A 27,325-nucleotide genomic window follows, 5' to 3' on the forward strand; every position below is an offset into this window, starting at 1 on the left:
AGGTTTTCTACCGGTGGAACAGACAGGGAGGATCCGCCCTGATCGAGACCAACCAGACATCTGTCGAGCTGTCGTTGCCATATGATGAGGATTACATCATCGAGATCCGACCAATCAGTGATGGAGGAGAAGGCAGCAGCAGCGAGCCCATCCGTATCCCTCGGATATCCAGTGAGTGGGCGGTGAGAATAATGAATAGGACTCAAAGTAAAACCCAAAGGCAGAGATCGCCTCCATCACCCCGATCACCACATCCCTCGTCCATCACCTCAGTAACCCCGATCCCCCCATCCCTCATCCATCACCTCAGTAACCCCGATCCCCCCATCCCTCGTCAATCACCTCAGTAACCCCGATCCCCCATCCCTCGTCCATCCCCTCAGTAACCCCGATCCCCCATCCCTCGTCCATCACCTCAGTAACCCCTATCCCACCCATCCCTCGTCCATCACCTCAGTAACCCCGATCCCCCCCATCCCTCGTCCATCACCTCAGTAACCCCGATCCCCCCATCCCTCGTCCATCCCCTCAGTAACCCCGATCCCCCCATCCCTCGTCCATCACCTCAGTAACCCCGAACCCCCATCCCTCGTCCATCCCCTCAGTAACCCCGATCCCCCATCCCTCGTCCATCCCCTCAGTAACCCCGATCCCCCATCCCTCGTCCATCACCTCAGTAACCCCGATCCCACCCATCCCTCGTCCATCACCTCAGTAACCCCGATCCCCCCCATCCCTCGTCCATCACCTCAGTAACCCCGATCCCCCCATCCTTCGTCCATCACCTCAGTAACCCCGATCCCCCATCCCTCGTCCATCACCTAAGTAACCCCGATCCCCCCATCCCTCGTCCATCACCTCAGTAACCCCGATCCCCCCATCCCTTGTCCATCACCTCAATAACCCCGATCCCCCCATCCCTCGTCCATCACCTCAATAACCCCGATCCCCCATCCCTCGTCCATCACCTCAGTAACCACGATCCCCCCCATCCCTCGTCCATCACCTCAGTAATCCCGATCCCCCCATCCCTCGTCCATCACCTCAGTAACCCCGATCCCCCCCATCCCTCGTCCATCACCTCAGTAACTCCTATCCCCCATCCCTTGTCCATTGCCCCAATCCCCTCATCCCTCGTCCATCACTTCAGTTACCCTAGTCCCCACCCATCCCTCATATCATTCCCCCCGATCCCTCCAGAACCCTGTTCCATCACCTCAATCACCCTGATTCCCCCTTTGTATTTCAGTTTCTTATTGTTTTAAAGATCTCCACTTACTGTCATTGAATTTTAACATTTTCGTGTTTGTTACAGTTGTATCTAGTCTAGACAATATTTTGTTATGCCTCATTCACACATCAGTGTTTGATCAGTGATTTCCATCAGTGATTGTGAGCCACAACCAGGATTGGAGCCTCCACAGAGATCAGGTATAAGGGGAAGATCTACCGCTACTCCTGTTCTGTGTTTAGAGCCGCACCTGGTTTTGGCTCAAAATTACTGATGAAAATCACTGACCGAACACTGATGTGTGAATGAGGCTTTATCTAAACACATCAGCAGCATAAATCTCCCTCCTGTCCAGATTGTTACATTGTATCAGTGCAGGTAACATGTATCTGGAGCTCACAGAGGATTGTACCAGTTTTCAGCCTCTGGATAGAACAGGACTGGCATTGTACAGTAATGAACCATTGGTGAGACTGGACCTCGGCCGTTTACATCTTGGTCGGTTTTACTTTCTTGAGTGATCAAAACTTCTATTAAATAAATTTCTATGCTAAGTAGTAGAATGAAGAAATCTCCCAAGAAAAGCTTCTCTGATTGTGTCCCCATGACAACTCTTCCTCCCTCTGCGCCCAGCCAGCTAGTTTAGTCATAGGGACACTGTTTTCTCATTGTCTTGCCTTTGCTATAATAATGGATGGATCCTGCCTGGTTGCTATAAAGCTTCTCATCGCTCCTATATTGGAATCCCTATGACAACACTTCCTGTTCCTTCGCTGATCACTAGACAGTATGGGGAGGAGCGATGGTATAACGATCACTCCTCCCTATGCTGTGGAGGAGATCGCTGCATGTAATAGCAGCCCTCTCCTCCACTAACTAGCAGGCGATTGCTGAGAGGGAACGCTGCGGCCCGTGTAATACAGGCTTTGCACACATGCTCCACCGCACCTTTGTGGGTGCAGATACACATATCATTTCTGAGAAATTATACGAATGAGGCCACAAGCGCCCTGAGGAGTCTGAAGCCTGGCAAATGCTGCCGGTCTTGTCAGTAGATCCTTCCCAATGTTTCCCCCTTTGGTTTGGATTGATGTCTCCACCGTCCTGCAAAGTCACTGACCTAAGTATTGCAGTCTGGCTGCGGCACGTGCACATCTCTGAGGCTTTCACCGACAGCAGGGGGAGTACCATGCATGCATCCGGCTGGAAATAAATGATGCAAGCTTGGTACCCATCCTGCTGTGGGCAGCAGCCTAACAGATGTACTGTGCATGCACTGCAGCCAGATATAATTACTGGGCATGCACTGCAGCCAGATTTCAGTACTGGGCATGCACTGCAGCCAGATTTCAGTACTGGGCATGCACCGCAGCCAGATTTCAGTACTGGGCATGCACTGCAGCCAGATATAATTACTGGGCATGCACTGCAGCCAGATTTCAGTACTGGGCATGCACCGCAGCCAGATTTTATTACTTTGCATGCACCACAGCCAGATTTAATTACTGTGCATGCTCCACAGACAGATTTTATTACTGTGCATGCACCACAGCCAGATTTTATTACTGTGAATGCACCGCAGCCAGATTTCATTACTGTGCATGCACCTCAGCCAGATTTCAATGCTGAGGTGAGTAACGTTGCACAGTGGTGTAAACATTGACATTGTCGTTCAGAGCAGGGTGGGTACCGCACATGCACAGTTTTTCCCAGGCAGCACATGCGCAGTATTGTACCTGTTTTGGGCACTTTAGCAAGATTTTATTACCGCATATGTGCTGCAGACAGATTTGAATGCTGAGGTCAGTGGAGATGTCAATCAAGCCTAGGGGGGCAGCATTGAGCAGGGTTTACTAACGAGACCCAGAGCACTTGCCCAGCTTGGGGCACTCAAAAACAAAGTCAATCTGCAGACAAATTGGCGGGCATTTACTAAGCTTGCCCTTTTCTCCATCATTTTCTGCCCTTTTTTTCCCCCGATATGTGCAGGCATTTAGGGTTTGATTTATTATTTGTCGCACAGCTGTTCTTAGATGAGCCGTATTTTGTCTGCAGCGCAGGTGTTTTTGACGCCTGATGATACTTAGCAATTGTGGTGCGAGACTATTGCACCTAAATGTATTATTGTGGCACATGCTACCAGGTGTCTATGTGGTCCAGGTTGGTTTTGGCGCATCCATTACCCATATAACGGCCGCCTCTGTGTGGGACAAATATGTTGCCTCGTGTGTCATTTTGGTTTCACCCCTTTGTCGTGGCTTTACAGGGACATTTCAGCCCTAGTTTTCTCCTATAAATAAAGGTTTTCCCTAAATAAACAACATTAGAAAAATGTTCCTGGTCCCTTTCTCTGCACATTAGCAGAAAAAAAAAAAATCTGACAGTAAAACTTTAAGTTTATCAGACGAAAAACTCAAAGATTACATTGCAGAATACATCTGAAAAAGTGCTCCAAAAAAAACTCAATTGCACCACAAATGTTAAATGTGTCCTCAAAGTGTCATAAAATCAGAAAATGGCACAGGCGACATAAAACACAACAAAAACTGCCAGGGCGCAGAAGCAGGAAGTGTTGTCATCGGATTCATAGACCGAAGCTCTTCTCATAGGACACCTGCTGATGCAGTTTCCTTTTTTCCAGATGCCTACGCGCAAGGGTCAGGTGCTTCCACGTCAAACGCCTGCACCTTATCCGCCATCAGCACCTTAATGATCTCCCTCACTGCGCGCTCCAGCTTATGACCTCGAGCGTCTCAGACTCCCAGAGACTGGCATCATACTCACGGACGGTGGACCAGGAATATCCTCCACACACAATGGCTCCTTATGGAATATCCTGAGATTGCCCTCAGCTTTTGAGCTTCCTCCTCTCCCTGCGGGGAGGATTTTATGCACTGACGACATCTGGAATATGATGTTACCAAAGCAGTTTACATGCCGTATATGCATATTTTTTATTCTTAATATCTAGTGTTTTATAGAGTTTTTTAAGGTTAACATGATGTAGATATCTACGTTTTTTGCTGTACAATGCTGCAGGTGTCTCATACAACTCTCTTCTCTCCTTCCTTCCTGACCCAGGACTAGAATATTTTATATGCTCTTTATATTTCACATCTCCTGGACCTGCCCATGACCATAAAGCGATGCCTGGTCCTGAGCCCAGTCACGGATAAGATCCGGCGGGCTGCAGAACATCGTGAGGGTCACGTCGGTAAAATGGTTTCTACCACGGAAAAGGTTACAAATCGTTATTTATAGCTGGATATATAATAAACTAGGACCATAAATGGAGAACCTTTGGTGTAACCATTCCGTCACCTGGATACAAGTGTGGAGAAGTTTTTTATTTTTTTCAGATAAGTGCCCGGTTTCCATAACTTGATACATAGACTGTAGAGGGAGAGCAGATGTTCTCATCTTGGGGCATAGAGATTGAGCAGTTAGAGGTCCTCTAGGACTGGTTATATTTAAGGATGAGTTCATGATCTCCAGAGGAGGTTGAACCAGTTTTGCTATGTACTATAATGACATTGTGAATAGTCAGAGTAGTTTCTGAACATCTGGAGAAGGTGGATCCTACTTGGTTATAGATCAATAGTCAATAGATTATGGCATTATAGATGATTGGAAGATGATCCACCTATAGAAGGTGGATCATCTATGACTATGAATAATGAGTAGATAATCAGATTATGAATGGTGGAAAGAGTTCCTTACCTCCTAATTATGGTGGATCATCTTTGGTTATGGGTAATGAGTAGATATTAAGATTATGGATAGTAGGAAAAGATCCTGCTCTCGTACATAAAGTAAATGAGCTCTGGTTATGGATAAAGGTTAGGTATTCAGATTATATATGGTTGGAAAAGTTCCTGGTCTCTTATAGAAGACGGATCATCTTTCGTTACAGGTAATGAGTAGATATTAAGATTATGGATGGTAGGAAGAGTCCCTAGTCTCCTATAGAAGGTGGATCATCTTTAGTTATGGGTAATGAATAGTTACTAAGATTATGGATGGTAGGAACAGTTCCTAATCTCTTAATAAAAAGGAACAGGTCCCCTTCTCTTATGTTGATTATGAATGGTTAGAACTACTGATCTTATATGGAAAGTAGATGGACCCTTTGATGCAGAAGATAAGTAGATGTTCTAATGATGGATGAGCACCTTTGGTTATAGATTGGGAACACATAGATCTGCGATAGGTATCTTGATTATGGTGTGGAGATGTTGTGGATCCTATTTAGAAGATGGATACTCTATGTATCCAGACGGTAATGAGATGTCTTGGTTATGGATGGTCTGAAGACTTACTGATCCCCTCTAGAAGGTAGATGTCTTTATTATGAATGGTGGGAAGATTGCCTCTTCTCTTGTAAGTCAGTCCTCATATGGACATTAGTAGATATTCAAATGACTGGAGAGGGGATGAGCTTCCGAAACCTTACAGAAGGTAGAGCATCTATCTCTGAGCAGACTCTCTCATTTATGGATGGCGATAAGAGTTCCTGGTCGGTTCTCTTCTGTCGTGTACAATGACTAGATGTAGAAAAAAGTCCCAATCTCTTGTGGAAGGTAGATCCTCTTCTTTTATAGATGGTCAATATAGATGAGAAGAGTTCCTGAAGTGCACAGAGATTGAAATCCTGTATGGATACTTTGTTCTGGTGCTATATGGACAGTTAGTAGACATTCCAATATTTTATGGCCTTTGCATAGATGGTAGCTTTCTCGGGCGAATGATGGAGAATATTTGCTGTAGATTGTCAAGATCCTGATCTTTCTAGAGTCTGGGAAACCAGGGTACAAATCATAGCATTGACAATGAGCAGAGCTTTTGATGGACAGGACCTCAGTCATAAGCATTGGTCATCTGCAGTCCGGACCGGCCACGTGAACCACATACAATGCCATTACTCAGCTACTTCCAGCACTGTATGTTGAGTTTGGACTAATAAGAGACCACGTGACTCATACGGAGAGCAATTTGTGTTTTATGAAGAAAAAAAAAAAAAGTGACCTGCCTACAAAGAGCTGACGGAGCGCAGAGCCTCCTGTATGTTTATATAATTCCTTAAGTTATGAATGTTCTTAATTATCCAAGTGGAAAAAAATAATCTATAAATATAAATATATATATATTGCAGAGAGTGTATAAAGCTTCCTACAGGGGCTACAATGTATGATATACCTAGAACGTTTTCATAGGATACCTAGAACTTATACAAAAATGACTGTACCTAGATCTTTTTTTAAAACCACATGGAGAGGGTGCACGCATAATCAGACGAGTGACTGGTAAGCCCATTGATACCATTTCATATCATCAATTAAAAGAACACTGAAAACTCAGGGTTATGAGCATAAGAAGTGCCGGGCGGCAGCCGCGTTGACTCCCATCGGCACGATTATCATTGTATCGCCTGTTATGATCTAGATCTAGGTACAGGGTGATTGTAAGACGATACCTGACAGAGATTAGGACTGAATTGTTATTTTGTTGCCTTTTTGACTATGGTTAGGTTGCAGTTTGCAGACAAGAGTCTCAGCTGTGGTTTTCTGAGCTCGATTCACTGGAAGATCGGTGTTTCCCAAGAACTGAGCAAACCCTGGGGCACGGCCACCATGAGAATTGTCCTCTGGAAGACAACCAGGATCATGAGCAAAGCCTCTTGAAGGGTTGAGGAGCAACTGGGTCGATGGGGGATGAAGGTTCATGGGTGACACTTGCGAAGTGTCACAAATGAAAAAAAAAAGTTTCCTTTTATTTATTTCATTTTTAAATTGCACTTAAATCTGATTGTTACAGACAGCATCGTCGGAATTCAAAAATATCTTCAACCTGGCGGTAGAATAATTCAGAAGGAACAGCTTCTGAACAGTGATGCACTTTTTTTCTCTTTAGTAATTTATAATATGTTCTTATATTTGGAAGAAATTATTAAATTGGTTGGTCGCCTTCACTGAACCGCGGCTGAGGTGTCCATGAGCAAAGATCCCAGTTATCACAATGCACCTGTTACAACAATGGAGGCGGGCACAATTTTTGGGAAATTTGGTTCAAAATGGCAGTCTCTCTTGCTTCTGTGTAACAGGTGTGTATATTCAGTGCGGATTCATACATGCAGTCGATGTATGTGAAGAGGATTGTATAGCATTTGACTCCATCAGTTGCATTGACCCAGAATGTCTTGCCCCTCCACCCACAATTTGCTGACATGTAATACATTTTTTTTTTTTCTCTTTTATCCCATTTTATTCTTTTTGGTTGGTTTCTCTTTCCACTTTCCTTCAGTTCCCCTCCTCCATCACCCTGGGGTCCTGTAGCACCTGAATACGTCCCACTCACTTGGGGCATATCTTATAGGAGGCTGTTGTATATTCCATCCTTGACATAGGACTTTGTTTCACGTAGTTTGTACTTTTGATTCTGCGGCTTATCAGAGGAATCTTCAGAGCAGAGATTACCTCTGTCTGTCTCCTGTCCACCCGGAGGAACGCTGCAAGAGGGCGAGAACTGCTTGTGCAATTCAGAGGAGCACGGTTGTACATTGTGAATACAGGGTTACAGCAAACCCTGTGGGGAAGGTTGGGGTCATTCTATAGAATACATGATAAAATATAAAGCACATACCAATTAAAGGCACTTTATTTTTTTACCTCTGATCTCGCGCTCTGGAGATTCATGTTCTGACACAATTTTGCTTTTTTTTTTGTGATTCTGTTTACAAATATCCAGTATGCAACTTTTTTCTTAAGGTATCTGTACAGAACCATGTCTGCCATGCGGTTAATTAAAATTCTGTTCCTAAGGATCTGTGTCACACAAAGTGATTGGTGATTTCTTTCTTGTATGCCGGCATACACCGTAATGTGACAGATGGAGTCTGGAAACTGAGCGGTACACAATGGCTGCACCAGCAGAATAGTGAGTGCAGCTCTGGAGCATAATACAGGATGTAACTCAGGATCAGTACAGGATAAGTAATGTATGTACACAGTGACTCCACCAGCAGAATAGTGAGTGCAGCTCTGGAGTATAATACAGGATGTAACTCTGGATCAGTACAGGATAAGTAATGTATGTACATAGTGACTGCACCAGCAGAATAGCGAGTGCAGCTCTGGAGTATAACACATGATGTAACTCAGAATCAGTACAGGATTAGTAATGTAATGTATGTACACAGTGACTGCACCATCAGAATAGTGAGTGCAGCTCTGGAGCATAATACAGGATGTAACTCTGGATCAGTACAGGATAAGTAATATATGTACACAGTGACTCCACCATCAGAATAGTGAGTGCAGCTCTGGAGTATAATACAGGATGTAACTCAGGATCAGTACAGGATAAGTAATGTATGTACACAGTGACTGCACCAGCAGAATAGTGAGTGCAGCTCTGGAGTATAATACAGGATGTAACTCAGGATCAGTACAGGATAAGTAATGTATGTACACAGTGACTGCACCAGCAGAATAGTGAGTGCAGCTCTGAAGTATAATACAGGATGTAACTCAGGATCTGTACAGGATAAGTAATGTATGTGCACAGTGACTGCACCAGCAGAATAGTGAGTGCAGCTCTGAAGTATTATACAGGATGTAACCCAGGATCAGTACAGGATAAGTAATGTATGTACACAGTGACTGCAGCAGCAGAATAGTGAGTGCAGATCTGGAGTATAATACAGGATATAACTCAGGATCTGTACAGGATAAGTAATGTATGTACACAGTGACTGCAGCAGCAGAATAGTGAGTGCAGCTCTGGAGTATAATACAGGATGTAACTCAGGATCAGTACAGGATAAGTAATGTATGTACACAGTGACTGCAGCAGCAGAATAGTGAGTGCAGCTCTGGAGTATAATACAGGATGTAACTCAGGATCAGTACAGGATAAGTAATGTATGTACACAGTGACTGCAGCAGCAGAATAGTTTACAACCAGAGGCTAAAGTCATGCAGAGACCTAATATTCCTCACACCTGTGCATTACACAATATTTTTTCCAGTCTACAGTCCTCAATTAAATAGCCATCAACAGCACAAATCTCTCTTGTCCAAATAGTTTGCTACAATGTATTAGTGCAGGTAATTCTATCAGTCTACTTTGGGGACATTTATATACAACAAACATAAAATAAGAGCACAGAAGGTAAAACTCCACACATTTGCCATAGTTTTTGTGACTTTTAGTTTCAAAGATTTTTTATTAGAATTTTAAGGCAGTAAAACGTATAAATATATAAGTATCAAGACAACAAAAGAACAAAATAAGACAAAAAATATTCAAATGGAGTACAGACATGAGTACATTAAAAACAATGAGGTTACATAGTTATGAACATCGTTTTGTGACTTTTAATAACCTTAAAGACAAAAATTTTGCAGTGTAAAGGATGGTCTTTAAAAGAACCTGTCACTGTGACAATGCAATATAATCTTCCAGCAGCAGGTTATAGAGCAGGAGGAGCTGAGCAGATTGCTATATAGTTTGTGGGAAAAGATTCAGTGTAAGGCTTTGTTCACATCACCACCGTTCAGCCTTTCTGTTCTCCTGCTCCGTTATGTTTCCGCTCAGAAGATGATTTTGAAGCGGAGACAAAAGTCCTGCTCACACAACTTTTGTTTCCGCTCCAAAACCATTTTCTGAGCGGAAACCTAACAGAGTCCATTATAGTCTTTGGGGTCCTAAGGGCTCCGTTCGACTCAGTTATGTGCCGAATCCGTCCTTTCCGTTCTCCTGCTCCTAAACGGAGCAAAAGAACGGAAATGCTGAACGGTGATGTGAATGAAGCCTAATAAATTATATTTCATTTATTAAAATTCTGGGCTTTTAGTCCAGGAGGCGGTCCTATCAGTGATTGACAGCTATCTCTACATGCACAGATAGCCTTCCCTCTATGTCAGTCACTGATAGGACCTCCTCCTCATAGAGGGCAGGCTGTCAGTCACTGATAGGACCTCCTCATGGAAGGCTGTCAGTCACTGATAGGACCTCCTCATGGAAGGCTGTCAGTCACTGATAGGACCTCCTCCTCATAGAGGGAAGGCTGTCAGTCACTGATAGGACCTCCTCCTCATAGAGGGAAGGCTGTCAGTCACTGATAGGACCGCCTCCTCATAGAGGGAAGGCTGTCAGTCAATGATAGGACCTCCTACTCATAGAGGGAAGGCTGTCAGTCACTGATAGGACCTCCTCCTCATAGAGGGAAGGCTGTCAGTCACTGATAGGACCTCCTCCTCATAGAGGGAAGGCTGTCAGTCACTGATAGGACCTCCTGCTCATAGAGGGAAGGCTGTCAGTCACTGATAGGACCGTCTCCTCATAGAGGGAAGGCTGTCAGTCACTGATAGGACCTCCTGCTCATAGAGGGCAGGCTGTCATTTACTGATAGGACCTCCTCATGGAAGGCTGTCAGTCACTGATAGGACCTCCTCCTCATGGAAGGCTGTCAGTCACTGATAGGACCTCCTCCTCATAGAGGGAAGGCTGTCAGTCACTGATAGGACCTCCTCCTCATAGAGGGAAGGCTGTCAGTCACTGATAGGACCTCCCTGTCATAGAGGGAAGGCTGTCAGTCACTGATAGGACCTCCTGCTCATAGAGGGAAGGCTGTCAGTCACTGATAGGACCTCCTGCTCATAGAGGGCAGGCTGTCAGTCACTGATAGGACCTCCTCCTCATAGAGGGAAGGCTGTCAGTCACTGATAGGACCTCCCTGTCATAGAGGGAAGGCTGTCAGTCACTGATAGGACCTCCTGCTCATAGAGGGAAGGCTGTCAGTCACTGATAGGACATCCTCCTCATAGAAGGAAGGCTGTCAGTCACTGATAGGACATCCTCCTCATAGAAGGAAGGCTGTCAGTCACTGATAGGACCTCCCTGTCATAGAGGGAAGGCTGTCAGTCACTGATAGGACCTCCTCCTCATAGAGGGAAGGCTGTCAGTCACTGATAGGACCTCCTGCTCATAGAGGGAAGGCTGTCAGTCACTGATAGGACATCCTCCTCATAGAAGGAAGGCTGTCAGTCACTGATAGGACCTCCTCCTCATAGAGGGAAGGCTATCAGTCCCTGATAGGACCTCCTCCTCATAGAGGGAAGGCTGTCAGTCACTGATAGGACCTCCTACTCATAGAGGGAAGGCTGTCAGTCACTGATAGGACCTCCTCCTCCTCATAGAGGGAAGGCTGTCAGTCACTGATAGGACCTCCTCCTCATAGAGGGAAGGCTGTCAGTCACTGATAGGACCGCCTCCTCATAGAGGGAAGGCTGTCAGTCACTGATAGGACCTCCCTGTCATAGAGGGAAGGCTGTCAGTCACTGATAGGACCTCCTCATAGAGGGAAGGCTGTCAGTCAATGATAGGACCTCCTCCTTATAGAGGGAAGGCTGTCAGTCAATGATAGGACCTCCTCCTTATAGAGGGAAGGCTGTCAATCACTGATAGGACCGCCTCCTCATAGAGGGAAGGCTGTCAGTCACTGATAGGACCGCCTCCTCATAGAGGGAAGGCTGTCAGTCACTGATAGGACCTCCTCCTCATAGAGGGAAGGCTGTCAGTCACTGATAGGACCACCTCCTCATAGAGGGAAGGCTGTCAGTCACTGATAGGACCGTCTCCTCATAGAGGGAAGGCTGTCAGTTACTGATAGGACCGCCTCCTCATAGAGGGAAGGCTGTCAGTCACTGATAGGACCGCCTCCTCATAGAGGGAAGGCTGTCAGTCACTGATAGGACCGTCTCCTCATAGAGGGAAGGCTGTAAGTCACTGATAGGACCTCCTCCTCATAGAGGGAAGGCTGTCAGTCACTGATAGGACCTCCTCCTCATAGAGGGAAGGCTGTCAGTCACTGATAGGACCTCCTCCTCCTCATAGAGGGAAGGCTGTCAGTCACTGATAGGACCTCCTCCTCATAGAGGGAAGGCTGTCAGTCACTGATAGGACCGCCTCCTCATAGAGGGAAGGCTGTCAGTCACTGATAGGACCTCCCTGTCATAGAGGGAAGGCTGTCAGTCACTGATAGGACCTCCTCATAGAGGGAAGGCTGTCAGTCAATGATAGGACCTCCTCCTTATAGAGGGAAGGCTGTCAGTCAATGATAGGACCTCCTCCTTATAGAGGGAAGGCTGTCAATCACTGATAGGACCGCCTCCTCATAGAGGGAAGGCTGTCAGTCACTGATAGGACCGCCTCCTCATAGAGGGAAGGCTGTCAGTCACTGATAGGACCTCCTCCTCATAGAGGGAAGGCTGTCAGTCACTGATAGGACCACCTCCTCATAGAGGGAAGGCTGTCAGTCACTGATAGGACCGTCTCCTCATAGAGGGAAGGCTGTCAGTTACTGATAGGACCGCCTCCTCATAGAGGGAAGGCTGTCAGTCACTGATAGGACCGCCTCCTCATAGAGGGAAGGCTGTCAGTCACTGATAGGACCGTCTCCTCATAGAGGGAAGGCTGTAAGTCACTGATAGGACCACCTCCTCATAGAGGGAAGGCTGTCAGTCACTGATAGGACCTCTTCTTCATAGAGGGAAGGCTGTCAGTCACTGATAGGACCTCCTCCTCATAGAGGGAAGGCTGTCAGTCACTGATAGGACCGCCTCCTCATAGAGGGAAGGCTGTCAGTCACTGATAGGACCTCCTCCTCATAGAGGGAAGGCTGTCAGTCACTGATAGGACCGTCTCCTCATAGAGGGAAGGCTGTCAGTCACTGATAGGACCTCCTCCTCATAGAGGGAAGGCTGTCAGTCACTGATAGGACCTCCCTGTCATAGAGGGAAGGCTGTCAGTCACTGATAGGACCTCCCTGTCATAGAGGGAAGGCTGTCAGTCACTGATAGTACCTCCTCCTCATAGAGGGAAAGCTGTCAGTCACTGATCGGACCTCCTCCTCATAGAGGGAAGGCTGTCAGTCACTGATAGGACCTCCCTGTCATAGAGGGAAGGCTGTCAGTCACTGATAGGACCTCCCTGTCATAGAGGGAAGGCTGTCAGTCACTGATAGGACCTCCTCCTCATAGAGGGAAAGCTGTCAGTCACTGATAGGACCTCCTCCTCATAGAGGGAAGGCTGTCAGTCACTGATAGGACCTCCCTGTCATAGAGGGAAGGCTGTCAGTCACTGATAGGACCTCCTGCTCATAGAGGGAAGGCTGTCAGTCACTGATAGGACATCCTCCTCATAGAAGGAAGGCTGTCAGTCACTGATAGGACATCCTCCTCATAGAAGGAAGGCTGTCAGTCACTGATAGGACCTCCCTGTCATAGAGGGAAGGCTGTCAGTCACTGATAGGACCTCCTGCTCATAGAGGGAAGGCTGTCAGTCACTGATAGGACATCCTCCTCATAGAAGGAAGGCTGTCAGTCACTGATAGGACCTCCTCCTCATAGAGGGAAGGCTATCAGTCCCTGATAGGACCGCCTCCTCATAGAGGGAAGGCTGTCAGTCACTGATAGGACCTCCTACTCATAGAGGGAAGGCTGTCAGTCACTGATAGGACCTCCTCCTCATAGAGGGAAGGCTGTCAGTCACTGATAGGACCGCCTCCTCATAGAGGGAAGGCTGTCAGTCACTGATAGGACCTCCCTGTCATAGAGGGAAGGCTGTCAGTCACTGATAGGACCTCCTCATAGAGGGAAGGCTGTCAGTCAATGATAGGACCTCCTCCTTATAGAGGGAAGGCTGTCAGTCAATGATAGGACCTCCTCCTTATAGAGGGAAGGCTGTCAATCACTGATAGGACCGCCTCCTCATAGAGGGAAGGCTGTCAGTCACTGATAGGACCGCCTCCTCATAGAGGGAAGGCTGTCAGTCACTGATAGGACCTCCTCCTCATAGAGGGAAGGCTGTCAGTCACTGATAGGACCGCCTCCTCATAGAGGGAAGGCTGTCAGTCACTGATAGGACCGTCTCCTCATAGAGGGAAGGCTGTCAGTTACTGATAGGACCGCCTCCTCATAGAGGGAAGGCTGTCAGTCACTGATAGGACCGCCTCCTCATAGAGGGAAGGCTGTCAGTCACTGATAGGACCGTCTCCTCATAGAGGGAAGGCTGTAAGTCACTGATAGGACCACCTCCTCATAGAGGGAAGGCTGTCAGTCACTGATAGGACCTCTTCCTCATAGAGGGAAGGCTGTCAGTCACTGATAGGACCTCCTCCTCATAGAGGGAAGGCTGTCAGTCACTGATAGGACCGCCTCCTCATAGAGGGAAGGCTGTCAGTCACTGATAGGACCTCCTCCTCATAGAGGGAAGGCTGTCAGTCACTGATAGGACCGTCTCCTCATAGAGGGAAGGCTGTCAGTCACTGATAGGACCTCCTCCTCATAGAGGGAAGGCTGTCAGTCACTGATAGTACCTCCTCCTCATAGAGGGAAAGCTGTCAGTCACTGATCGGACCTCCTCCTCATAGAGGGAAGGCTGTCAGTCACTGATAGGACCTCCCTGTCATAGAGGGAAGGCTGTCAGTCACTGATAGGACCTCCCTGTCATAGAGGGAAGGCTGTCAGTCACTGATAGGACCTCCTCCTCATAGAGGGAAAGCTGTCAGTCACTGATAGGACCTCCTCCTCATAGAGGGAAGGCTGTCAGTCACTGATAGGACCTCCTCCTCATAGAGGGAAGGCTGTCAGTCACAGATAGGACCTCCGCCTCATAGAGGGAAGGCTGTCAGTCACTGATAGGACCTCCTCCTCATAGAGGGAAGGCTGTCAGTCACTGATAGGACCTCCTCCTCATAGAGGGAAGGCTGTCAGTCACTGATAGGACCTCCTCCTCATAGAGTAAAGGCTGCCAATCACTGATAGGACCTCCTCCTCATAGAGGGAAGGCTGTCAGTCACTGATAGGACCTCCTCCTCATAGAGGGAAGGCTGTCAGTCACTGATAGGACCTCCTCCTCATAGAGGGAAGGCTGTCAGTCACTGATAGGACCGCCTCCTCATAGAGGGAAGGCTGTCAGTCACTGATAGGACCGTCTCCTCATAGAGGGAAGGCTGTAAGTCACTGATAGGACCGCCTCCTCATAGAGGGAAGGCTGTCAGTCACTGATAGGACCGTCTCCTCATAGAGGGAAGGCTGTCAGTCACTGATAGGACCGTCTCCTCATAGAGGGAAGGCTGTAAGTCACTGATAGGACCGCCTCCTCATAGAGGGAAGGCTGTCAGTCACTGATAGGACCGTCTCCTCATAGAGGGAAGGCTGTCAGTCACTGATAGGACCGTCTCCTCATAGAGGGAAGGCTGTAAGTCACTGATAGGACCGCCTCCTCATAGAGGGAAGGCTGTCAGTCACTGATAGGACCGTCTCCTCATAGAGGGAAGGCTGTCAGTCACTGATAGGACCGTCTCCTCATAGAGGGAAGGCTGTAAGTCACTGATAGGACCTCCTCCTCATAGAGGGAAGGCTGTCAGTCACTGATAGGACCTCCTCCTTCAATGCCCAAAATGAGTAGGAATTTAAATACATGAAATATGAGTTATACTGAATCTTTTCCCACAAACTATATATCAATCTGCTCAGCTCCTCCTGCTTTATAACATGCTGCCATCAGCTCAGACACCATGTTCAATGTGACAGCTTCCCTTTAGAATAAGCATCTTTCTGGCACAATAATTTTACCACTTGGGGGCCCTGCTGAAGCACAGTCCAGTTCTACACCAGGTTCTCGCGTCCATGTGCCACCACCAAATTAAAAAAAAACTTATTATTTTAAGGGTTTACACAGTCCACTGGAGGAATAATCTCCAATGTGCCCATAATCTGAGGACGTCTTGTACTTGTCTGATTCTACTATCTCCTCAATGTAGCTGATCACTTCTTCGTTGTCCCATGAGTTGCAGCGCATCAGTGCCTAGAAGATGGAGCAGAAGACACAAATCAATAAACAACTTTTATATGAGATCAGTGGAGTTGTCTCATCAGCCATTTTTTAAATTCAAGCCGACCTGCTGATCATATGGAAATCCCTGATCGGCCATAGCCTGCAGTGGCCACTACAGGGGAAAATTGTCATTGCATCCACATGCACCACTGGACATGTCATGCATGGAGGGGTCAGCACAGTTACCCAAGAGCCACTCATTAAAAGCTGCTCTTTAATGTGCCTAATAGTGATGAGTCCTGATTGACGGGCCTCTTCTGTATCATTTATATGCCCCTAATAGTACCTGAGAAAACCTCTTAATTCTACAGCATCTATTCTGCTGTCCTGAATCTTAAAACGTCCTTGACAAACATTCTACTGTTTCCTGTTTTTGGAGGGTTCATGAAAAAAAGGATGATATTAAATGCCCCATGATAACTTTCATTCTGCTTTGTGCAATATGATACAATGTAACAGAAGAGCAGATTTTGCATGCTACATCTCATTACACTGATACCTGGTTTTGTACATTTTGGAAAATGTCCTTGAGGTCATTGTTGGGTTTTGGAATCTGTGGAAATAAACGTCCCCAAAACCTGCAAGAATAAATAGATTTTAAAGTAGGTGAAACAATGTATCACTTTATGTACAGCAGATACATTATATGCCTTACCTAATGCACAAAAGAAGTGTAAGGATGACCGATACACCAAGGCAGACAGACAGAATGATCCCAAGGGTGTCACTGCTGTCAACATCTAAGGAGAAGCAGGAAAAGTGTTATATTAATACACACCATCATGAATGGGGCACGCCGTCCTTAGACAGGACACGAAACTGAGGTTGCCCCTTTACACATCCTTAAATGGGTTTCTAGGATTTTAATATTTATGGCCTAGCCTTAAGTGCAGGCGAGTGGTCAGATGGCCGGCCCACCAGATATTTATGGCCTACCCTGAGGATAGCCCATTAATATTAAAATCACAGAAAAGGTAGGCTTATGTCTGCTGGTCAGGTTTTCAGTACAGCCTCCTGACTACCAATCACAGGAAGCTCTCTCTCTCGTTCTGTGGTTTAGGAGGTGATAGAGCAGGATTGTGGTATGAACAAATTCCAACCCTATGGCCAAACCAGCAGAGCTTTTCAAGTGTGTTATTCATAAAAGATGTCCGGTCTCTACAGACATGTTTTTTTTCCCAAAGATTCAGACACTTCAATTATTGATAAGTTGTCATAAATAATTTCACATTTAACTTCAAAATGGTGTAATTTTCACAACCTTCTAATACAATTCTGTAATCTATGATCACCTCACCTTCCCTAGAGTCTAAAAGGTCCGTCCAAGGGCTGTGCACATTGTTACGAAACCAACATGGCTCCTTTCCAACTGCTCTCACACGGATGACATGCCTAGTAGAGGGTTTTTGCAGGAAGTCAATTGAGTAGCTGGAATCTGCTACTGTAAACTGTCATACAAATAAAAATATCATTTTTTTAAATTAAAACAGTTAGTATCAAATATCAAGATTTAGCAGATAACAATATATTCAAGAATATAACTACTAAAATACTGCTCCTATGTACAAGAATATAACTACTATAATACTGCTCCAATGTACAAGAATATAACTACTATAATACTGCCTCCTATGTACAAGAATATAACTACTATAATACTGCCTCCTATGTACAAGAATATAACTACTATAATACTGCTCCTATGTACAAGAATATAACTACTATAATACTGCTCCTATGTACAAGAATATAACTACTATAATACTGCTCCTATGTACAAGAATATAACTGCTATAATACTGCTCCTATGTACAAGAATATAACTACTATAATACTGCCCCTATGTATAAGAATATAACTACTATAATACTGCTCCAATGTACAAGAATATAACTACTATAATACTGCCTCCTATGTACAAGAATATAACTACTATAATACTGCCTCCTATGTACAAGAATATAACTACTATAATACTGCCTCCTATGTACAAGAATATAACTACTATAATACTGCTCCTATGTACAAGAATATAACTACTATAATACTGCTCCTATGTACAAGAATATAACTGCTATAATACTGCTCCTATGTACAAGGATATAACTACTATAATACTGCTCCTATGTACAAGAATATAACTACTATAATACTGCTCCTATGTACAAGAATATAACTACTATAATACTGCTCCTATGTACAAGAATATAACTACTATAATACTGCCTCCTATGTACAAGAATATAACTAGTATAACACTGCTCCTATGTACAAGAATATTACTACTATAATACTGCTCCTATGTACAAGAATATAACTACTATAATACTGCCTCCTATGTACAAGAATATAACTACTATAATACTGCTCCTATGTACAAGGATATAACTACTATAATACTGCTCCTATGTACAAGAATATAACTACTATAATAATGCTCCTATGTACAAGAATACAACTACTATAATACTACTCATATGTACAAGAATATAACTACTATAATACTACCTCCTATGTACAAGAATATAACTACTATAATACTGCCTCCTATGTACAAGAATATAACTGCTATAATACTGATCCTATGTACAAGAATATAACTGCTATAATACTGATCATATGTACAAGAATATAACTACTATAATACAGCTCCTATGTACAAGGATATAACTACTATAATACTGCTTCTATGTACAAGAATATAACTACTATAATACTGCCTCCTATGTACAAGAATATAACTACTATAATACTGCCTCCTATGTACAAGAATATAACTACTATAATACTGCTCCTATGTACAAGAATATAACTACTATAATACTGCTCCTATGTACAAGAATATAACTACTATAATACTGCCACCTATGTTTAAGAATATAACTGCTATAATACTGCTCCTATGTACAAGAATATAACTACTATAATACTGCTCCTATGTACAAGAATATAACTACTATAATACTGCCACCTATGTATAAGAATATAACTATTATAATACTGCTCCTATGTACAAGAATATAACTACTATAATACTGCTCCTATGTACAAGAATATAACTACTATAATACTGCTCTTATGTACAAGAATATAACTACTATAATACTGCTCCTATGTACAAGAATATAACTACTATAATACTGCTACTATGTACAAGAATATAACTACTATAATACTGCTCCTATGTACAAGAATATAACTACTATAATACTGCTCCTATGTACAAGAATATAACTACTATAATACTGCCCCTATGTACAAGAATATAACTGCTATAATACTGCTCCTATGTACAAGAATATAACTACTATAATACTGCTCCTATGTACAAGAATATAACTACTATAATACTGCTCCTATGTACAAGAATATAACTACTATAATACTGCTCCTATGTACAAGAATATAACTACTATAATACTGCTCCTATGTACAAGAATATAACTACTATAATACTGCTCCTATGTACAAGAATATAACTACTATAATACTGCTCCTATGTACAAGAATACAACTACTATAATACTACTCATATGTACAAGAATATAACTACTATAATACTACCTCCTATGTACAAGAATATAACTACTATAATACTGCCTCCTATGTACAAGAATATAACTGCTATAATACTGATCCTATGTACAAGAATATAACTGCTATAATACTGATCATATGTACAAGAATATAACTACTATAATACAGCTCCTATGTACAAGGATATAACTACTATAATACTGCTTCTATGTACAAGAATATAACTGCTATAATACTGCTCCTATGTACAAGAATATAACTACTATAATACTGCTCCTATGTACAAGAATATAACTACTATAATACTGCTCCTATGTACAAGAATATAACTACTATAATACTGCTCCTATGTACAAGAATATAACTACTATAATACTGCTCCTATGTACAAGAATATAACTACTATAATACTGCTCCTATGTACAAGAATATAACTACTATAATACTGCTCCTATGTACAAGAATACAACTACTATAATACTACTCATATGTACAAGAATATAACTACTATAATACTGCCTCCTATGTACAAGAATATAACTACTATAATACTGCCTCCTATGTACAAGAATATAACTGCTATAATACTGATCCTATGTACAAGAATATAACTGCTATAATACTGATCATATGTACAAGAATATAACTACTATAATACAGCTCCTATGTACAAGGATATAACTACTATAATACTGCTCCTATATACAAGAATATAACTGCTATAATACTGATCCTATGTACAAGAATATAACTGCTATAATACTGATCATATGTACAACAATATAACTACTATAATACAGCTCCTATGTACAAGAATATAACTGCTATAATACTGCTTCTATGTACAAGAATATAACTACTATAATACTGCGTCCTATGTACAAGAATATAACTACTATAATACTGCTCCTATGTACAAGAATATAACTACTATAATACTGCTCCTATGTACAAGAATATAACTACTATAATACTGCTCCTATGTACAAGAATATAACTACTATAATACTGCGTCCTATGTACAAGAATATAACTACTATAATACTGCTCTCAGAATACTTTCCCCCTATAGCTTTTCTCTGGTTTATAATGTGTTGCTTTTTTTTTACCGTTTCATTTCTGCCCTTTGACCCGATGTTGACTTCATATTGGAAGCATGTTTCTGGTAAGGAGGGGACAGGGTTCTTCCAGTGTAATCCCGTCTTATTCAGTGTCAGTTTCTGGACGGGTGGGATGGTCTCTGGAAGGAGGACACATTTTGGATGATCACATGACCTGTCACATTATAATTTCTGTAGATCTGCAGGTATGAGGACATTATGTTGAGGTTCAGTGCCCCCCCCCCCCCCACCTTCTATCCTGCAGCTTCTTGCGGTATTTCCTCACCTATTTCACCTGATGTGAATATCTTCTCCATTGCTCTGATCTTTAGGCTCTTGCTTGTCCCATTGATGAGAACCAGGAATGGTTTGTCGCTGCTGGTGGAGATGTATTTGGAGAGAGTCCAACACCCGACCCGTCTTTGGCCCCCGGGTTCTGTCGTGTAGTCCAGGCACCTCTCAATCTCTGTATCACACCTGCAGGAGACCAGTATTATGTGAGGCTGCCAACCAGAATTTTTCTTTTTTCTGGACAAATTATCCCAAAATCACGGACATCCAACAATTTTTACAGTCAATTTGGAAAATTGATAAATATTCTAAGTGTCTATTGCTCAGTATATAGATAAGACCTCATTACCGGCAATTACTGGGAGAACCACCAGCCTCAAAAAATCACAGACACGTCTATTTCTTTTCATGGACAGAGGTATAAATTTGTCAATTTTTAAAGACTGTCCAGATTCTTCTGGACTGTTGGCAACCCTGCTGCCAACCAACCTCCATCCTGCGACACCTGGAGCGCCAGTGGAGATGGGCTTTTCATCCCAGATTTTCACATGTTCAGTGATGGCAGCAAGGAGCGGCGTGCCAGCCTCCCGCCTACACTATGTATGTGATCTGAGAATTCACTCATGGGGTGCTACTGGCACTGTTAATGGAAAACTGCAGCTGGCACTCACAGGGCACTGAGGCTGGCACTGTTATTGGGGGCAGTGAAGCTGCATCTCTTATAGGGCACCTAGACTGATGTTTTTATTATGGGCACTGAGGCTGGCACTGTTATCAGGATACTGAGGCTGGCACTTTTATGGGTACACTTTATCTGCCACTAATATGCATGATAACTATTATGTCTGCTCCAAGCAGTCACCCAGATTTCCCAGGCCCCTGACCTCCCATTAGTAACTCTATTTGCTGAGCTGTGCTACCTGCTCCCCTCCGGTAGTATACATGGTCAGTGTACCCCACTACCTGCTCCCCTCCGGTAGTATACATGGTCAGTGTACCCCACTACCTGCTCCTCTCCGGTAGTATACATGGTCAGTGTACCCCACTACCTGCTCCTCTCCGGTAGTATACATGGTCAGTGTACCCCACTACCTGCTCCCCTCCGGTAGTATACATGGTCAGTGTACCCCACTACCTGCTCCTCTCCGGTAGTATACATGGTCAGTGTACCCCACTACCTGCACTCCTTCGGTAGTATACATGGTCAGTGTACCCCACTACCTGCTCCTCTTCGGTAGTATACATGGTCAGTGTACCCCACTACCTGCACTCCTTCGGTAGTATACATGGTCAGTGTACCCCACTACCTGCACTCCTTCGGTAGTATACATGGTCAGAGTACCCCACTACCTGCTCCCCTCTGGTAGTATACATGGTCAGTGTACCCCACTACCTGCTCCCCTCCGGTAGTATACATGGTCAGTGTACCCCACTACCTGCACTCCTTCGGTAGTATACATGGTCAGAGTACCCCACTACCTGCTCCCCTCTGGTAGTATACATGGTCAGTGTACCCCACTACCTGCTCCCCTCCGGTAGTATACATGGTCAGAGTACCCCACTACCTGCTCCCCTCTGGTAGTATACATGGTCAGAGTACCCCACTACCTGCTCCCCTCCGGTAGTATACATGGTCAGTGTACCCCACTACCTGCACTCCTTCGGTAGTATACATGGTCAGAGTACCCCACTACCTGCTCCCCTCTGGTAGTATACATGGTCAGTGTACCCCACTACCTGCTCCCCTCCGGTAGTATACATGGCCAGAGTACCCCACTACCTGCTCCCCTCTGGTAGTATACATCGTCAGTGTACCCCACTACCTGCTCCCCTCCGGTAGTATACATGGTCAGTGTACCCCACTACCTGCTCTCCTTCGGTAGTATACATGGTCAGTGTACCCCACTACCTGCTCCCCTCCGGTAGTATACATGGTCAGTGTACCCCACTACCTGCTCCTCTCCGGTAGTATACATGGTCAGTGTACCCCACTACCTGCTCCTCTCCGGTAGTATACATGGTCAGTGTACCCCACTACCTGCTCCCCTCCGGTAGTATACATGGTCAGTGTACCCCACTACCTGCTCCCCTCTGGTAGTATACATCGTCAGTGTACCCCACTACCTGCTCCCCTCTGGTAGTATACATGGTCAGTGTACCCCACTACCTGCTCCTCTCCGGTAGTATACATGGTCAGTGTACCCCACTACCTGCTCCCCTCCGGTAGTATACATGGTCAGTGTACCCCACTACCTGCTCCTCTCCGGTAGTATACATGGTCAGTGTACCCCACTACCTGCTCCTCTCCGGTAGTATACATGGTCAGTGTACCCCACTACCTGCTCCCCTCCGGTAGTATACATGGTCAGTGTACCCCACTACCTGCTCCCCTCTGGTAGTATACATCGTCAGTGTACCCCACTACCTGCTCCCCTCTGGTAGTATACATGGTCAGTGTACCCCACTACCTGCTCCTCTCCGGTAGTATACATGGTCAGTGTACCCCACTACCTGCTCCCCTCCGGTAGTATACATGGTCAGTGTACCCCACTACCTGCTCCCCTCTGGCAGTATACATGGTCAGTGTACCCAACTACCTGCTCCCCTCCGGTAGTATACATGGTCAGTGTACCCCACTACCTGCTCCCCTCTGGTAGTATACATCGTCAGTGTACCCCACTACCTGCTCCCCTCTGGTAGTATACATGGTCAGTGTACCCCACTACCTGCTCCCCTCTGGTAGTATACATCGTCAGTGTACCCCACTACCTGCTCCCCTCTGGTAGTATACATGGTCAGTGTACCCCACTACCTGCTCCTCTCCGGTAGTATACATGGTCAGTGTACCCCACTACCTGCTCCCCTCCGGTAGTATACATGGTCAGTGTACCCCACTACCTGCTCCCCTCCGGTAGTATACATGGTCAGTGTACCCCACTACCTGCTCCCCTCTGGCAGTATACATGGTCAGTGTACCCAACTACCTGCTCCCCTCCAGTAGTATACATGGTCAGTGTACCCAACTACCTGCTCCCCTCCGGTAGTATACATGGTCAGTGTACCCCACTACCTGCTCCCCTCCGGTAGTATACATGGCCAGAGTACCCCACTACCTGCTCCCCTCTGGTAGTATACATGGTCAGTGTACCCCACTACCTGCACTCCTTCGGTAGTATACATGGTCAGTGTACCCCACTACCTGCTCTCCTTCGGTAGTATACATGGTCAGTGTACCCCACTACCTGCTCCTCTCCGGTAGTATACATGGTCAGTGTACCCAACTACCTGCTCCCCTCCGGTAGTATACATGGCCAGAGTACCCCACTACCTGCTCCCCTCTGGTAGTATACATGGTCAGTGTACCCCACTACCTGCACTCCTTCGGTAGTATACATGGTCAGTGTACCCCACTACCTGCTCTCCTTCGGTAGTATACATGGTCAGTGTACCCCACTACCTGCTCCTCTCCGGTAGTATACATGGTCAGTGTACCCCACTACCTGCTCCCCTCCGGTAGTATACATGGTCAGTGTACCCCACTACCTGCTCCCCTCTGGTAGTATACATGGTCAGTGTACCCCACTACCTGCTCCCCTCTGGTAGTATACATGGTCAGTGTACCCCACTACCTGCTCCCCTCCGGTAGTATACATGGTCAGTGTACCCCACTACCTGCTCCCCTCCGGTAGTATACATGGTCAGTGTACCCCACTACCTGCTCCTCTCCGGTAGTATACATGGTCAGTGTACCCCACTACCTGCTCCCCTCCGGTAGTATACATGGTCAGTGTACCCCACTACCTGCTCCCCTCCGGTAGTATACATGGTCAGTGTACCCCACTACCTGCTCCCCTCCGGTAGTATACATGGTCAGTGTACCCCACTACCTGCTCCCCTCCGGTAGTATACATGGTCAGTGTACCCCACTACCTGCTCCTCTCCGGTAGTATACATGGTCAGTGTACCCCACTACCTGCTCCCCTCCGGTAGTATACATGGTCAGTGTACCCCACTACCTGCTCCCCTCCGGTAGTATACATGGTCAGTGTACCCCACTACCTGCTCCTCTCTGGCAGTATACATGGTCAGTGTACCCCACTACCTGCTCCCCTCCAGTAGTATACATGGTCAGTGTACCCCACTACCTGCTCCTCTCCGGTAGTATACATGGTCAGTGTACCCCACTACCTGCTCCCCTCCAGTAGTATACATGGTCAGTGTACCCCACTACCTGCTCCCCTCCGGTAGTATACATGGTCAGTGTACCCCACTACCTGCTCCCCTCCGGTAGTATACATGGTCAGTGTACCCCACTACCTGCTCCCCTCCGGTAGTATACATGGTCAGTGTACCCCACTACCTGCTCCTCTCCGGTAGTATACATGGTCAGTGTACCCCACTACCTGCTCCCCTCCAGTAGTATACATGGTCAGTGTACCCCACTACCTGCTCCCCTCTGGTAGTATACATGGTTAGTGTACCCCACTACCTGCTCCTCTCTGGCAGTATACATGGTCAGTGTACCCCACTACCTGCTCCCCTCCAGTAGTATACATGGTCAGTGTACCCCACTACCTGCTCCTCTCCGGTAGTATACATGGTCAGTGTACCCCACTACCTGCTCCCCTCCAGTAGTATACATGGTCAGTGTACCCCACTACCTGCTCCCCTCTGGCAGTATACATGGTCAGTGTACCCCACTACCTGCTCCTCTCCGGTAGTATACATGGTCAGTGTACCCCACTACCTGCTCCCCTCCGGTAGTATACATGGTCAGTGTACCCCACTACCTGCTCCCCTCTGGCAGTATACATGGTCAGTGTACCCCACTACCTGCTCCTCTCCGGTAGTATACATGGTCAGTGACCCCTCCAGAAACTTCTTCATGAAAAAAAAAACATTTTTGCAGGTAGTTAAGATCGCTCTGTCAGACCAGGCCCGGCAGACGCTCCATGTATATACTGTATGTCATGTCACTGGATATGTTGTCACTGTTTGATTTCATTGTATAATACTGACCATTAAATCGTTTGCTCCTCTACCTGGGCGGGCTCCTTCTGAGTTCGGGCCCCATCGCATCCGCTTCCCCTGCTTCCATTATAGCTATGCCTCCGCCACTACCTGTACCCCCTCCCCCCGCCACTACCTGTACCCCATACTATATAGGGCTTTGCTGTATTTCTTAATATATATTTGGTTTATTTTGCAACTTTATTGATACATTTTGTATCCATTAGTGACTACAATCCCTAATATCCTCATTACGATAAGACTGCTCTGTACCTGTAGTAAAGGTTATACTCTGTATCCGCTGGAGCCTTGGCCCCAGGGGCCCATTTACAGCTGAGGGGACATTTTCCTGATGAGTCTATAAGAATCTGACAGGATAAATCAGTGGCCGATGTTCCTTCAGCTCCTGTAAAGAACATGACAAACATAGTCACAGGAGAAGTGCAATGATTTGCTGCAAACACTCTGTGCTGCTGGAGGAGGCTGCTGTATAACTCTCAGTCTCTCACATTACATAAAATTAGCTCACACTCTCCTGAAATGCTCTGTACTGCTGGGGGCCCATGATTTTTCAAATATAAAATAGCTATTCTGAGACCTCCTGTAAGATCCTCTCCTGAAATACTCTGTGCTGTTGGCTGGCCTCTCTGTGCAACCCATTCCAGATAGTGCAAACCTGCATGAAGAAGTAGCCTCTCAATAATCCCCCTGCTTCCCACCCACCCCCGTTGTGAGAGTTTAGCTTTTTTTTTTTTTATATATATATGTGATGTCATCGGCTGCGATATAACAATGCGCCCATGAAATACTCTGCGCAGTAATAAAAACTCAGGATTATCTTCAACAAATGAAACAGGAAGGACGAAGCTTACCCGGATACGGAGGGAGAACCACAGACGTCTTCTTCATGATCTCATTCATATTTGGCAAAGTATAGTCTTGGGAGTCAAATGTCAGTGCAGCAACCTGAGCGGTGAGACCTCCGTGCAGCGCCAACATATAGCGGGTGGAGTAATTCTTAGACGTCTACAAGACAAGAGGGAAATATATCAACTGTTCATATATACATGAGCCGGTATAACCCGAGCGTCTCCTGTATATAATTATAGATGTACAGCTGGTATAAGTTATACATCTTCTTGTATATAGTGATATGGACCATGCTGGTATAACCTGGGTATCTCCTGTATATAATTATATATGTACAGCTGGTATAAGTTATACATCTTCTTGTATATAGTGATATGGACCATGC

General features: G+C 45.4%; 2 protein-coding genes across 5 annotated transcripts in view; one reads left to right on the forward strand and one right to left on the reverse strand.

Moving 5' to 3' along the window:
- CNTN4 (contactin 4) overlaps positions 1-7,087 on the forward strand; it is a 212,306-nt gene extending 205,219 nt beyond the window's left edge. For all 4 annotated transcript variants that reach the window (XM_040406994.1, XM_040406991.1, XM_040406992.1 and 1 more), the window contains exons 22-23: positions 3-171; positions 3,873-7,087. In XM_040406994.1, coding sequence (XP_040262928.1) covers positions 3-171; positions 3,873-3,973 — 270 coding nt within the window. In that variant the 3' untranslated portion in view covers positions 3,974-7,087. The remainder of the gene's footprint in view (positions 1-2; positions 172-3,872) is intronic.
- An 8,564-nt stretch (positions 7,088-15,651) lies between these two features.
- IL5RA (interleukin 5 receptor subunit alpha) overlaps positions 15,652-27,325 on the reverse strand; it is a 73,074-nt gene continuing 61,400 nt past the window's right edge. Inside the window, exons 5-12 of the mRNA XM_040407483.1 lie at positions 26,943-27,096; positions 26,344-26,476; positions 21,056-21,246; positions 20,779-20,909; positions 17,430-17,580; positions 16,788-16,872; positions 16,632-16,710; positions 15,652-16,102 (exon numbers count right to left, since the gene is read on the reverse strand). Coding sequence (XP_040263417.1) covers positions 15,956-16,102; positions 16,632-16,710; positions 16,788-16,872; positions 17,430-17,580; positions 20,779-20,909; positions 21,056-21,246; positions 26,344-26,476; positions 26,943-27,096 — 1,071 coding nt within the window. The 3' untranslated portion in view covers positions 15,652-15,955. The remainder of the gene's footprint in view (positions 16,103-16,631; positions 16,711-16,787; positions 16,873-17,429; positions 17,581-20,778; positions 20,910-21,055; positions 21,247-26,343; positions 26,477-26,942; positions 27,097-27,325) is intronic.

The sequence above is a fragment of the Bufo bufo genome, chromosome 9 (assembly GCF_905171765.1).
Source record: "Bufo bufo chromosome 9, aBufBuf1.1, whole genome shotgun sequence".
Lineage (NCBI taxonomy): Eukaryota > Metazoa > Chordata > Amphibia > Anura > Bufonidae > Bufo > Bufo bufo.